At 39.3% G+C, this 15,930-nt stretch overlaps 1 protein-coding gene across 2 annotated transcripts in view; it reads left to right on the top strand.

Moving 5' to 3' along the window:
* The first annotated feature begins 644 nt into the window (after window positions 1-644).
* The window catches only part of igf2bp1 (insulin like growth factor 2 mRNA binding protein 1), an 80,423-nt gene continuing 65,137 nt past the window's right edge, over window positions 645-15,930 (top strand). For both annotated transcript variants that reach the window (XM_033034931.1, XM_033034930.1), the window contains exons 1-2: window positions 645-1,126; window positions 2,526-2,586. In XM_033034931.1, coding sequence (XP_032890822.1) covers window positions 952-1,126; window positions 2,526-2,586 — 236 coding nt within the window. In that variant the 5' untranslated portion in view covers window positions 645-951. The remainder of the gene's footprint in view (window positions 1,127-2,525; window positions 2,587-15,930) is intronic.

Raw genomic sequence — 15,930 nt, 5'->3', positions numbered from 1 at the left:
TGCTGGAGTAACTCAGCGGGGCAGGCAGCATCTCTGGAGAGAAGGAATGGGTGACGTTTCAGGACGAGACACTTGTTCAGCAGGCGCTTTGTTCACTTACAAACCCCTCAGCCCGGTCCAACACGTGTCTCCCACACCACCTCCCCTCCCCTCGGGTCCCGATCTCGCCGCTGGGACCGGGCACCGGGGGGGGGGGGGGGGGGGGCTTTGGCGCCGGATCGCCATAACCCATTGATAAAAAAAAAATCTAATAAGTCACCGGCAGCACCATTCAAGACGTTTTCATTCAAAAAAAAGGACGGAGTGTTGTTGATAAACATCTCCTTGCGAGGGGAGGGGAAGGAGGGGGGAGACGTGGGGACACAAACTGCAGGTCTCGAGATGTGTGGGGGGAGGGGGGGGGGTAAGCACGGGGTAAAATCGAGGGCTGAGGGAGGGGTGTGTGTGTGTGTGAAATTGACGCGATACTTACACGTGAGGGGCCGTCCGCGTAAAACCACGTGGATCTCGCTGGCAAATATTTGAGTCATTTTTTAAGGTCGATTTTATTTGGAGGCGGCGCTTCCTCCAACGTCCTGTGACATTTCAGGCGGACTCCACGGGTTTGGGGAGGGGAGGAGGGGGGTGGGGGTGGGGGTGGGGGGGGGAGGTGGGGGTGGGTGGAGGGGAGACGAGAGCTCACCACAGCCCGCCATACCGTTCCACAAGTCCGGAGTTCCGGATAACACTTTTTTTTCCGGTCTTTTATTCCCCCCCCCTCCCCTCCCCTCCGCTACAAACCGAGATCTTTTTGACATCGTTATTTTGCATTAATATTATTGGTGGTTTCCTTTCGGCAGAGGGCTGGTTATTGAAGGTGCTGTTTGTAAAAAATTTTTTGTTTTTTTGTTTTAACGCCTCCCTTTAAAAAAAAAAAAAAACCCTGAAGAAGGGGGGAGAGAAAAAAACAGAATGAACAAGCTTTATATCGGGAACCTAAGCGAAAGTGTCACCGTCCCGGAGTTAGAAAGTATCTTCAAGGAATGGAAGATTCCTTTCACTGGCCAATTCCTGCTCAAAACCGGCTATGCCTTCGTTGACTGTCCGGACGAGAACTGGGCTATGAAAGCGATCGACACCTTATCCGGTAAGCGATTTCAACCAATATCGAGCGTGAAAGGAAGAGTTGAGATTGCTGAGCCCTTGGTAGCCCGTGTTCGCTACAAATGGCCGAGCTCCCAGCGCTTCGTTCAGGCAAAGGGAGGATCCATGCAGTTGCAATGGCTTTTATCTTTCTGACAAGCCCGTTCGTGGTGCTGGCGCCTCTAAAGCGCGTGATAATGATTTTATATAGATCTGTAATTAATATAAAGATCCACACTTTATGTCTCTCCCCCCCCCCCCCCCCACCCCCCTCCCCCTCCCTCTATTCGCGAGGGGGAGAGGTAGTGGCCCTTTGCATTTCTTGATGGTTTGCAGGTTCTTAGTGAATTCCAACCAACACACGCGGCGTTTTGAGCATTAAAGAAGGGATCAATTTTCCAATCGGCACTTTTGGGTGGAGATCGCGGTTGGCGGGGGTGGTGGTGGGGAGAGAGGGGGGGTGAGGGTCGGGTCCCAGCCCGTGTGGCGGGCCGTGCCCGCCTTTGCGCGCTGCTGTCTCTTGGGAAGAATGGCCGGACTTGGGACTTCCCTTCCGCCGAACGGTGCGCCATCGTTTGCGGGCTCCGCTGTTATATAAACCACGTCCGCAGTTCCAAAGCCCCCAACCCCCCATCCCCGCCCGTGTATCTTAGTCCGTTCAACAGCAGTGGGTGCGAACTATCAACCAAGGTTGTTCCATTTGCCTCAACACGCGGCCACGAACCGCCACCTCCCCCTCCCTTCCCTCCCCTCCCCGCTCCTCCTCTCCACCTCCCGGTATGAATCTTGAAATCCAACACTGGGCCAACGATGGGCGACTGAGTGTACAGAGAGCGCCCAATGCCCGCTGTGAACATGCTAACGCGTGCACATTTCCACACACCCACCATTCAAAACCATTTTACAAAAAATGCAACAACCACATATGATACATGTTTACATCCGTGTGTGATGTGTGATTGCAATCATCGCGACCGTGGAGTCGATCAGTAAACTTCCCTGTCTAAAAAAAATGAAACACAATGATTTGAAAATCATCCTCCGCTCGCTGGCACATAATCTTAATAAACTTAAAGTCTGAAGAAGGGTTTCGGCCCGAAACGTTGCCTATTTCCCTCGCTCCACAGATGCTGCTGCACCCGCTGAGTTTCTCCAGCATTTTTTGTTTACCTTCGATTTTCCAGCATCTGCAGTTCCTTCTTGAACATCTTAATAAACATAATAGGACAAAACAAAACAACTCTCCCCTCTCCCCCATTTCTCCCCACCGTTTAACCCCCCCCCCCCCTCCCCACACACACACACACACACCCACACACTCACTCAGTGTGGGCGCAGAGTTGAAGGCGAGTGAACATAATTTAATTGAATTAAATATAATAAAATAAATAATTTACTTACAGGTAAAGTAGAACTTCACGGGAAACACATTGAAGTGGAGCATTCGGTGCCTAAGAGACAGAGGTAGCGTCAATTTGTTTACTTCCTTAGTCGGAGATGTTTTGAAGAGTTGCACGTATTAATTTGGTGATTTGTTTATGAGACTTGACTGCTAAATGCGCGCGTGTGTGTGTGTGTGTGTGTGTGTGTGTGTGTGTGTGTACATCAGCGTGCGTTTTTATTCTATTTTAAACCACACAGAAGACTTTCAAAGTTGTGGAGGTTATTTCAAAACATGTTCGCGGACGTTTCACCGCAGAGTGATTTATATTTTAAATTAATTGTTTCCTCCATGTGCGATTGTTGTAACAATGATCATTTGGGATAAAGGCGAGTGGTGGAATAGTGAGGGGGGGGGAAACAGAGCCGGCCGGTCCTGAGCAGATATTTCTCGTGTTTGTGTGCTTGTTTTTTTGTTGTTGTTCGGTTTAAAGTTCTCTGTCTGGTTTCAATGCTCCCCCCCCCCCCCCCCACCAAAAAAAAGCTCACTAGTTGTGCGTGGGGGGGAAAGGGCGGATACATGACCCCTCTCCGCGCAAAGCACCCGAACACAACACGCTCTAAAGATTAAACCCCTGCCCTGGCTTCAAACCCCATTTGACGCAAATCCGATTACGGGAACTCTGTGGCGCTGAACGGCGGTGGAAATGAGTTGGGAGAACTCTTTAAAACACTATCAGCGTTCACAGCCTTCTCTGCCCATCGTGGAACTAGCAAGCCACGGTATAAACATTCTTCTCCGCATTAGTACTTCGCGAATGCGTTGCCACCCCACCCCCACCCCCACCTTGCTTTGTGTGAAGTCGTTTTAACGGAAAAAAAGTTATTTTATTTCATGCACCGTCCTTTCAAAACGCGATGTCCTCGGTATCATGAATGAAATTTAACTCTCACCCAGAAACAATGTGTAATCTAAACTTTTAACTTCCTAAAGTGTCACTCTGGAGTCTTGGCCGAGTTGATGATAGAGGTGTTACAATTAATGTTTGATCCCACCTCGAACCATTTGGTGTGTGTCTGTCATTTAAAAAAAAAATAGCATTTATCGATAATCTGGTAAACGAGACCGTAAAGTGTCGAAAAATGTCGACCTGGAAATGGCAACAAAAAAACAAGTTCAAACGCTGGTTTCAGAACAATACTCTTTTAAAAATATCAATTCAGTCCATGTGATTATCCATTGCATTTGTTGGAGCGGAGAAAGCAAGTTGTTGTTCTCCACGGCCAGCTTGGTGTTTTAACTAGATTGGTTTGTGTTTTGTAACTAATATCAATTGCAAAGCACAAAGCTTTCACGTCTCTAAACCTTAAAAAACGTATCATTGTTTATTTGCGAGGCATTTACAATAAAGTTGTAACTAGAGTTTGAAAGTTTTGAAAACTAGTTAAAAAATACTCGTCGTAGCAAAGTTAAAATTAATTGCCATATTCACAGAGATGAATGGAAACGTGTGACCGTCAATTTAAACATGTAATTCGCCATCTTTCTTGTGGATGGCTGTCCTCAGCGATCAGTCTCAGGATAATAAGTAAACACAAAGTCGATAAGGCAAACCGAAAACAGAATGTTTTTATTTTTGGTGACTAAGTTATAGATAAAAAATAGTATTTCTTGCATTCCAGTTCTGTGGCTCTTGTTTGTTTACGACATTGTGGTTTGTTTCAATGTATCAAATGAAACCGTTTTGCCTTTAAAATCTCTATATACCACTTCTATTCTTCATTAAGAAACAGAATTTAGAAACTTTGAACAGATATTTTGCCCTGAAATTACAAAGATCTAAAATGTTGCCTGAGCAGGAAAGTTACACGTGGGGTTGGAATTGGGTTTTATTTTGGAAATATTTTGAAAACACTGAGAAGTTGGAAATAGATCCATCCTGGTCGATGTATAAAAGTTGAAATTAAAATGATATCCTCCTAGGCTCTGTGTATCATTCATCTTTACTCTGATGCCGAACATTGGTCAAATCCTGATTTTAGAACATGAGAGAAAATTTAGTAAATTTGTGTTTGTCCAGAAGTCTTTAAAAAAAAGCTAATGTCATCTTGTAGCTAATAAAAATGTTTTTGAGAGAGGAGCTTAGCATTGTTTATATCCTTAAGTCTATTTCTCTTTCTGACCGATAGCTTAATGTTATCAAATCTGCTGAAATAGGTTTCTAACCTAATGGAAGACATATTTTGGCATTAATCGAGCTGAAGTTATGTTTTAGATACTTAACATTCTCAGTTTTGATTGGAAATTAGACAGAATGATTTAATTTGGTCTTAGTGAACTATTTGTACATAATGTGACAAAAACACTTATAGGTTGAGTTGAATTTACGACAATTTTGTTCAGTAAATGTGTAAGATGTGTAACAACGCCATTATTTTAACATTATATATTATAACAGGGCAAATGAAACGTTCAATGGATTTAAAATGTTAAAGCAATGATTAGCTATCTTTGACATATCCAGCACCTTCAAATAGATAAATATCCACTACTTAATTCTGATAGTAATATAAATCAAATCTCATTTGCCTATAAAATATAATTCAAATACTTGTCATAAAATGCTTGAATAAATGTTCTTTTTTGAAAGGACATCTCAAGGTGATAAAGCTTAAAATGGTGGGAATTTTAAATATAGGCTGAATTATCCAAAGTAGCCATAAGACCGTTTAGCTTCTGAAAAGAGAATTAATGTCCCGGATGAAACCAAAATGCAACATCACACACGTCACAAAATTCCGGAAATATCCAGGAATTCCAGCAGCTCTGGCATGGGATGTGATGAGTTAATGTCGAGGATTGTGTGAAACATGAATCTGCTCATCATCATTTTCCCCCCCTCCCCCCCAAAAAAAATCCTGTTCACCCCATGATCTGTGTCTCTTTAATCTAACATGCCTGAAAAAAATGAATAATAGAAAAGAGTAAAATATGGAATTGAGACACGAGGAATTAAAAACTTCAAGTAATGTTGAAAATAAACGCTCGATGGAATCAACCTGAAAATGTTACATTTAAAAATGTTTCCTAAAACTATTTTAAAAGCTTTTTAGTTGACAATACAGCTTGTAGAAATCTTGCTAAATTTGGTCTAAGTGGCAAAAATAGGCTGGTATCCTTTACGAAGGAGAAATAACATAAATATCTTATTAAGTAATGCGCAGTTGATACAGATAGTAGATCCTTAAATGTTTGTCATTGTTGGAATGCTTAAAGCAAATTGTTACGAAGGAATTTTTGTTCTAGTTGTCTTGAAAGGTAGCCCAAGGAGGGTTCAAGGAACATGTCCGAGAATTGATATCAAGAGAAGAAATTATTTTATGAATTTTGTAGATGAAAATATAAGGAATTGGTCCTTCCATTTTATGGTGGAGGTTGTTGTTGTTGTTTCTGACTATCTGGTTGCTGTGGCATTTTAGATTATGATTAAGACAATTGCATTAAAAATAGCTGTTTTAAGGTTCCAAGACGAATAACAATTAACACAAAGAGAAACAGAAATTAATATTTCACAGATTTTCAAACCACGATCAATCTGCAAAATATGTCGTTTAAAAAAAAAAAAATCTTAATTAATTGTAGTTGAAAAGTACAGAGCAGAAAGGATCCAGATTCTACTCGTGGTCTATGCTCAGTTAGCTGATCTCAGACAGGGTATTGTCGAGGGGGGGGGGGGGGGGGAGGGGTGGATTGTGCTGGGGGAGGGGTTGCCTGCACAAATGGCCTCAATTTCGGCGTTAGTGAAAAGAAAAAAAAATGATTAGGATTCTCACTTACAACTGGTAACCAGGATCTCTAGCAGGAAGGATGAGTGTGTATGGATAGTTTCTAAAAGAGGGTGAAATTTAGCTGTAGAGTTCTCCTGGGGGGTAAATTTACTGCCATGATTGCATGGGTTAAATTATTTTTATTTGGAGAGAGGAGCGGGGGAGGGGGGAGAGGAAGAGACCCCACTAAACCCAGTATCAATGGATAATTGAACTAGGAATGAGAACCTTATGGGAACATTGGGGAGGGAAAGCATTGATGTAAATCACCAATCTCAAAAATAACAATGTATTTTTTTTTAAAATCATCTAATCCATCATTTTGTAACATTGGGGTTCTGTATGTCCACAGACTATTCAAATAAATTAAGAGGGAAAAAAGTCTGTCACACTTTTAGGAATTTTGCAGAAATCTTCTTTTTCAAGTCATTTTATGGTGCTAGGATATTTTGTGCATTCCATGCACAGTGGGAAGAGTTGTATGTCACTAGAAAGCAAGTTTAACAAGCTGTAGTAGTTTCTGACTTTATGAATGGAGTGTGTCTTCCATAGGTATTTTGGTGCAATGTGATGCAAACTTGTTCTATTTTTGTTTGGTCAGGAGGTGGGAATGATTATTTGACTGATTTTTGTGAAATATGCCACCATGCAGACGAGATGGAAATTAGGCAAGATCTACAATCTAAAGCAAAATCTGCGAACTTGCGGCACAAAATGGTGGCAGAAGCCTCTTCCCTTTTCTGCATAGGTCATTATTGAGCAAAGCATGACCTTTGACCCAGACTGGAAGCACATACCCTACTCTGCTAAATGGATTCCAGAGCTGTGCAGCTGAAACCTCCTCTCTCTTTCACTCAAAACCTGCAGAAAATTAATAATGTTATGCATTCCCGAAAGGGTGAAATGTAATGAAAAAAAGAACGGTTCGAATCTGGAGATTTTGCAGTTTTCCTCTTTTTTTCCTGCATGTGTGTGTCTTTTACCACCCTGCCTCCCCCGCCCCCCATTCACATTGTAATTTGGAGTTTCTCTCCAAATGCAACCCCCCTCACCCTCAAGCCTTTTAAGTTGAATAAGTAGAGCATTCCTAATCTATATGCTCATGGTGCAAGCGGGGTCAAGAGGTGGTGTCAGGAATGTCATAAAGTCTAATTGAAGCAGTGAATCATTCAGGTGGGGGTTCTGGGGAGGGGGGGGGGAAAGCTGGTGGGTTTGGTTAAATTCTCCAGGCCGCACAATTGCCACGAGAAAGATGCAAGTTTTGTTTCCGTCCTTATTACAGAGCCAAAAAAACATTAGCAGAGGTCAGTGTGCTGACTGTTCATAAAGAATACCCTTTGAACTGTTGTAAAAGGAGGTGAGGGGATAGGGGGTTGGGCAGCGGAAGACATTTTGTCAAGTCATTTGAGTGTTCTGCTACTTTGGTGGGGGGTTGGGCGAAGCAGGAGAGAAAGCAGGAGAGGTTTTATAGCAATGTTGAAAATGCATTGATAATTGAAGAGGGCCAGGTAGCTTGCTTGCTGAGGGAGGGTAGGGTTGCTACAACTACCTAGTTCACTCTTGACACAATTCCTCACTTTTAAGGGCACTTCCAGCCTAAATTTGCCAAAATTAATGGCATGGTTTATTTAGCAAACCAGTCTCAGCAACTGCAAGGTAACCCTCCTTCATTCGCATAGAACTTGCTGGAGGCTCTTTTGAAATATCACAGAGCTAATAGGGGAGAGAAAATGCTAAGATAATCGGCACAGATAGAGCGGAGGTGAGCTGAATGGTTTGTTCATCTTGTGGCTTCATGATCCTCACAGAAGTTTGGGTGTTTACCAATGGGATGGACATTCCTTGCCGCTCACTAACTCTTCAAATGCATGCCTGTGTTTGTTCCGAGGCTGAATTAGTTCTAGTTAAAGGGATTGGTTTCAGTCAGCCAGCAATCCCTTTAAGACTTGAGACCACAAGAACACTGTAGAGGTGGATGTATGGCTCTGAGGGTTTTATTTTATGCATCACTGAAATGAATATGCAGGAGAGAAAGTCTGACTGTCCCAATACAACACTTAAATTAATATATAAAAACACATGAAGTGCTGGTGTAACTCAGCAGGTCAGGCAGCATCTTTAGTGGACAGGAATATGTAAGATTTTAGTTTGGGACCCTCCTTCAGACATGCTTAAGTTAATATAATAGGTAGGGTTCAGTTAACTAATCACTGGTTTATAGTGTGTAACAAAGGCAATTACCTTTAAATGAATACATGGGATCCTACATGTTATTTGAGGAATCATGTTCTGAAATTCTATCAATTTTCCACCCAGGTTGGCATTTTCTTGACTTAAAAGCTGATGCAGTGTATTTAAAGCTATAATTTGAATGACATTTTAAAGCAATTAATGACTACCAATGCATTGCATAAACCTACCCAACATTCATCTTGCTAGGTTATTACCACAAGTTGATCTCATCTAAACCAGTCTCAGAAATGTCCCTGAACCGAGTATTATTTTACCCCAGTACCAACTTGCTTAATGGAGTCAAGCAAGTCACAACGCACATTCAAAAATGTACAAATTCTCATGTTCCAGTGAGGTGCCTTTGTCACAGTTTAATTAGATATAGACACAGCTTAAAACACCCATTGTCCATCAGTGTGTTATATTGATGTTCTGGTGACATTACTGAAGCATTTTTAAAATCGAACAATGTTCCTAATAGTTAAAATAATAAAATTATTTAAAAAATAAATACAATGCATTCAAATCATAATTCATTGGCTCTTCATTGAAACATTTTTGGGACTGTAAAATTGTTCTTAATGTAAGTGTTTTTTTCGATCTAATGTACACAAGAATATTGTGTATCAATAAAGAAAATGCCATAGATAGAATGAACGTGGATGACTACTTACTTTGTTCATGTTAAAGCTGCTAGGCTTGATTTTCTAAATCAGGTCTCAGAAACCCAACTGCAGAAAGAATTGTTTTATTTTATTGTATAGAATGAGTTGTATTCTACATCTTTTGTTCATTTTAAAGCTGTTAGATTTTATTTTCTAAGTCAGATCTCAGTAACCCAACTATAGAAATAATTGTTTCATTTTATTGTATAAAATGAGTTGGTTATTCCTAGTTTCTGTGGCTGGAAGTATACGTATTTCAACTGTACAATTCCCTCTTTTTCTCCTGTTTCATTCATTAAAATGCCTTAGTTATCCCCATGAAGTCCCTCACAAAGAGCAGACAAATGCCACAATATATCTATAGGTTCCCCCAGTCATCTGTTGGATCCCGATTTAAATCCAGCTTGGTTTTATTGGCTTAAAAAACATTTGGATTACAAAGAATGTTACTCAAGTTAGAGTCTTAACACCGTTTTTCAGTGGGGATGAAGTGTCATTAGAAAGACCTTTAGATACTAGTAAACTGTGGAGAATTGCTTCCTGAAGCTGAGATTCTGGATATTGGTGAGAAGGAGGTGGGAGGGAGCTTTGCTCTTTCTTTTGAAGGAAAAAAAACGAAGTTAGTAGCCGTACCATTATGATGCTGCATTGTCGTTTGTATTGAACTCATGCAGTATCTGACCCAAGGCACACAAAAATGCTGGAGAAACTCAGCGGGTGCAGCAGCATCTATGGAGTGCTGCTGCACCCGCTGAGTTTCTCCAGCATTTTTGTGTACCTTCGATCTTCCAGCATCTGCAGTTCCTTCTTGAACACAGTATCTGACCCAGATTGGTGGTAACAAATAGGGTAAAGAATAGGCAAAGATTCCATTCTTAAGCATCACCACAACATCTTGATTATACACTTACCCAAAGTGCAACAACAACACTGGAATGGTTTTAAGGAAATAATCCAAATTGAGGATTGAATTTGTTACAGAGCAGAAGGGTAAAATTATAATCTAAATTATACTCTATAACAAATGTATAACATCGAAAAGATTATAATTTTAGACTAGTATAGATCCATCAATTTACAATGGGTGTAACAGCTGTACAGCTGTGCTGTTTATGTCTTGGTTTTCATCTTGATTGTTTCAAATTTGAAACGCGTAACATGTGAGTTTGTTGAGTCTCTGATACAGAGTGTCGTGTGGTACTGTTGTCTAGTACTTTAGCAGTCTAGTATCCAGGGTCAACTTGCACTCATGAGTGTTCAAGAAGGAACTGCAGATGCTGGAAAATCGAAGGTACACAAAAATGCTGGAGAAACTCGAAGGAACTGCAGATGCTGGAGTTTCTCCAGCATTTTTTGTGTACATGCACTCATGAGTGTTGGGCTTTTCATATGTAGCAGGCTTTATTTTGCAAAAAAAATGCTGTTGTTAAAAAAAATGTTAACAATGCAGTCATCTTTTTGTTTGATCTTATTTCAAATAGTATTGCAGATCTTGTTATAATTGTCCTGCATATTTGAACAATATTACAATAAAACAATGTTACAACTTTCTAAAAAGAAAGTATGGCAAGCTAACTAAAATGTTGCTATTTCAACTTTGAAAACGTTGCTTATTCTACCAAGTTATTTCTAAATCTGCAACTACACTGTTCCTGATAATATTCCAATAGGTTTAGTAATTTGTCTCAAATAGCTTCATAATTTATATTCAACAGTGTATCAACTTTTAATAAATTGGGTTAATGTTTGTGTTATTGTCTGCTGCCTAGACTTGTTAATTATTAATCATTAGTGTTGCAAAATTGGAACTCTCATTTTTGTCATATTGTAGCTAACAGGGTTACAAAGTAGTTGCTTTATCATTGTGTCAAACAAGATTATTACATTCTATCTAATTATGCTACCCTACTATATTACAATTTTACATTATTCATTGTTTAAAATGTACAAATTTTGTGATATTGTTAGTTGTATACTTGCATTCCTAGTAAGCGAATCTAACAGAATCTAATAGTTGATATATTCTCTCTGACAATGTTACTACATTGTATATAATTGTATTGCAATTGTTACAAAGTTTGTAATTCTATAATTCTATAACATCGTAATCATGCAACTGTTTTGTTTGCTAAATATTTTTTATCATGTAATCTGGCTTTGTTTTGCAATTTTGTGTCAATTACTGTTGGAATATTGCATCAAAAAGATGTATTGTATCTAACAATGTTGCCATTTAATAGTGTTGCCATTTTGTAAGCAACAATGTTGTTAATGTTATCCATGACAGTGTTGCTTTATTATCTCTAACAGTATTCCATCTTCTAATGATCACAATATATTGTTGGAACAACATTGCTGTATTTTATATTACAAGGTTGCTATGTTACAATTTGTGGAGTTGCTTATTTTATCTAACAGTGTTGTATCGAATACAGTCACATCATAACGAACACTTGCCTTATATTTAACATTGTTGCTAGTTTGCACCTAAGGACAACACATCTTTATTGATTTGATTAAATTTATTGTAACCCGCATATTTTCCAAATTGCTGTTCAGTTTTGCAAAATTATAGTTTTGCAATGTTATGAACAACGAATGTTTATGGCATCATATATAATATTAATATATTCAACAGTGTAAAATTGTATCTAGTAGATTTGCTATTCTTTCTTTGCTATATTTACTTCATAGTCTTGTTACATTATATTTAACAGACTTGCTATATATAGTAACAATTAATGCTACTGTATTTTTGAACATGTTGGAGTTATGTATGTCATCATTGCTATCTTTAACCCAACACTTGAAATATTAATGCTAATGCTAGTTAAAAATTTAAAAACAAGCGTGGACATCTGAAATAATGTTATTTCTGACAATCTTCAACCTAAAACATTAGAGCAGTTTCTCTTTCCATAGATGCTGCCTGACCTGCTGAGTATTTGCAGCATTTTCTGTTTGTGTTTCATAGTACCTGAAAATATTAATCAATTATATCAATCCTTGTTTGAATAGTGGATTTAAAAGTGTTGCAATATTGTGCATGCTATTGTTGCTAATGCTGCATGAAGTAGGTTCCCAATATAGCCAAATGTTGTTGCAATATTGCCATATTTTGCCTAACAATCTTGCTTTAATTTTCTTCTAAGAGGTGCAGTATTATAAATATATATATATATATACTATGCTTTAAATGATCAAAGTAGACAATAGTTTCAATTTTGAAACATAGTTGTTAAATTGATGCAGTTTTCTAGCCAAAGATGTTGCAATATTTCATCTATGTTGCTTTTTATCCCTGTTTGTTTTTATCACTTAATATATTGTATCAATACTAACAATGTTATAAAGTAGTAAATAATGTTGCTATATTTTATCTAATGATGAGACTTTTATAATGATTTCACTAAATTGTATTTAATAAATCTGCGCTGAATTAGTTTGTAACTGTTGCCTTATTATCTGTCTGTGTGAAAATATTATTAGCAGTTTACTAACATATCTAGATATGCAATTGTCTGGCAAAGTTGTACTTTGTTGCCAACAGTATTGGTAGTTTGTATGTGCAGGAAGGAACTGCAGATGCTGGTTTGGACTGAAGACACAAAAACCTGGAGTAACTTCTTAAAAAGGGTCTCAACGCAAAATGTCACCTATTCCTTTTCTCCAGAGATGCTGTCTGACCCGCTGAGTTACTCCAGCTTTTTGTGTTAATCTTTCAATATTTTGTGGATATTTTGATTGAGTTGATGTAAAAACTCTCTACCTATCTCTGCTGCCATTTTGCCTCTGACTTTGTTGCAATACTTTATCCAGCAGTGTTGCTGCAATGGACTAGAATTTGCACAAACGCATGTTATCTTTATCATAAATCAACCTTTGAACCTTTATCTAGCTATAACTGGAGTTAGTCTATCTTCCCCATGCAGTAGGAGGATAATTTTTTTATGTAGAAAACCTGCTGAAATCTTGGGTCGTTAGGCTTTAGGAGCTGGATGAATGGGGACTAGCAACTTAGTAGCTCCTCAACTAATCAATTTGAATGATTGTGAAATTAACAAAGTAGGAGTGGGAAAGGAAACAGTAATTGGCAGGGAAGAATCCAATGCACAATGGATGGAGAGAAAAGGTAAGAAGCATTTGATGAAGTGTGAGAGTGGAAAAAATTATTAGTTTGAAATTGACGTGTAAATATTTGTGGTGGGTTTTAATTGAAAAGTAACTGTGCAAAGACTGCAACTTTATTCCGTTAAATTCACAAGTAAAGCAGGCTACATGATGGAAACATAGAAAACATAGAAAATAGGAGCAGGAGGAGGCCATTCAGCCCTTCGAGCCAGCACCGCCAATCATGGCTGATCGTCCCCAATCAATAACCCATGCCTGCTTTCTCCCCATATCCCTTGATTCCACCAGTCCCTAGAGCTCGATCTAACTCTCTCTTAAATCCATCCAGTGATTTGGCCTCCACTGTGGCAGGGAATTCCACAAATTCACAACTCTTTGGGTGAAAAAGTTTTTTCTCACCTCGGTCCTAAATGGCCTCCCCTTTAATCTAAGACTGTGGCCCCTGGTTGTGGACTCACCCAACATTGGGAACATTTTTTCTGCATCTAGCTTGTCCGGTCCTTTTATAATTGTATATGTTTCTATAAGATCCCCCTCATCCTTCTAAACTCCAGTGAATACAAGCCTAGTCTTTTCAATCTTTCCTCATATGACAGTGTATGGTGGACCTGTGTAATTTGGAGAGCTTCTTCTGGATATCTGTGGGTGCCTGGCCTCCAGTCATTGTGGCTGCACCTTTTACATACACAATACAGCAAGAATCATTATCTCAATGCCTTTTTCAATGTGACGTGTGAGACAAAAGGTCATGGGAACACACAGCTTTATTAGTGGGCACTTTAGTTTAGATTAGTTGTGTCTGAAGAAAGGTCTCAACCTGAAACATCATCCATTCCTTCTTTCCAGAGATGCTGCCTGTCCCGCTGAGTGACTCCAGTATTTCGTGTCTATCTTTAGTGTAGATTAGCTCAGTTTATTGTGATGTGTACCGAGGTACAGGGAAAAGCTTTTGTTGTGTGCCAAATAGGCAGTGGAAAGATATGATTATAATCGAGCCATCCACAGTGTACAGATACGCGAAAAATGGAATAACATTTAGTGCAAGATCAAGCCCGTAAAATCCAATCAAAGATAGTCTGAGGGTCTCCAATGAGGTAGATAGTAGTTCAGGTCTGCTCTCTAGTTGGTGGTAGGATGCTTCAGTTGCCTGATAACAGCTGGGAAGAAACTGCCCCTGAATCTGGTCAGAAATAGATGATGTATTAATTCAAGCATCATAAAGAGTTATTTTTTATTTTGGGGGTTGAATCAGTGGCCAGGTCTCTATAGTCAACATTTCTTTTACACCAAGGATTCTCGATGAATTGTCGAAAGAGTTTTGTGTACATTTTATAAAAGACTGAATATATGAGCAGATTTCCAGGAGTTAGTCAGCATCTGTGGAGAGAGTGACTGGACTAACCTCTCTCTCTCTCTCTCTCTCTCTCTCTCTCTCTGTCTCTCTCTGTCTCTCTCTCTCTCTCCATGGATACTGCCTGACTTACAGTAGTTGCCAATGTATAAAGAAATGTTGCATGTTGTTTTGGACCAGATCTCGTGGTACTTATGTTATATTTTGTTTGCTACATTGCATGTAACAATGTTGCTATTTTGTACCAAATAAGTTTCACACATTATGGCAAATTCAGTGAAAGAAGAATCCCTGTACATATTTGACAGACTAAGCTTGAAAATGTCGCCAATCAAAGGCTTAATCAAAGACTTGTCCCACCCCGATCATTCCTTCCTCTCCCCACTCCCGTCCAGCAGAAGGTACAGAAGCTTGAAAGCACACGGCTCCAGACTCAGGAACAGCTTCTGCCCCTCTGTTATCAGGATTCTGAGCGGTCCTTCCATAAGCTAGGGTGCTGCCCGATTCACCTCTACCCCATTGAGGACATTGGACTTTGTCTCTGGAACTGATGCGCTACAAATGCTAAGAACTATATTCTGCACTCTGTATCTTCCCCTTTAATCCGTCCATTCTACTTGAGTATGACTTGATTGTATTCATGTATGGCATATCTTATCTGTTTGGACAGCATGCAAAACAAAGGTTTTCACTGTACCCATGTCAATAATACACATAAACCTATATCACAACATTTTCTTCATTCACTAGCTCTGCCATAATGTATGAATCTTATTTGATTGTAGCGCATCAGTTCCTTAGACACATTGGATGTTGAAGTTTAGGGTTTTAAGATTGTTCATTTAAAGAGTACAATTATTCTATTGATAGTATTTTATTTCATCTAGACAAGCAAGATTGCAGTGTTTATTGCACTGTGCAATGTTTATTGTAATGTTATTACATTGGTTCATCTCAGAACATTTAATATTGCATCTAACAATATTGTTCTGGGTTGCCTCACCCATGCTAGTAATGTACCGAGGAATGTTACTGCATTGTTTCCTACAATGAGGTTGTATTGTTCCTATATTCCGTCTGGAGGCTATACTCTGTTGAATGTGGTGATATTACATGTGGTACCATCTGCGGAGCCTGTATGTGCTGAGGTGTTTATATGTGGACTTTGCTGTATTGGTTTTTAAGGGAATATTTGCTGGTACCTGTACGAGAATCAAGGTG

Source organism: Amblyraja radiata, chromosome 16 (genome assembly GCF_010909765.2).
Source record: "Amblyraja radiata isolate CabotCenter1 chromosome 16, sAmbRad1.1.pri, whole genome shotgun sequence".
In the NCBI taxonomy this organism is placed as follows: Eukaryota; Metazoa; Chordata; class Chondrichthyes; order Rajiformes; family Rajidae; genus Amblyraja; species Amblyraja radiata.
Note: the sequence above shows the minus strand (reverse complement) of the source record. Positions and strands in the feature narration are given on the sequence as shown.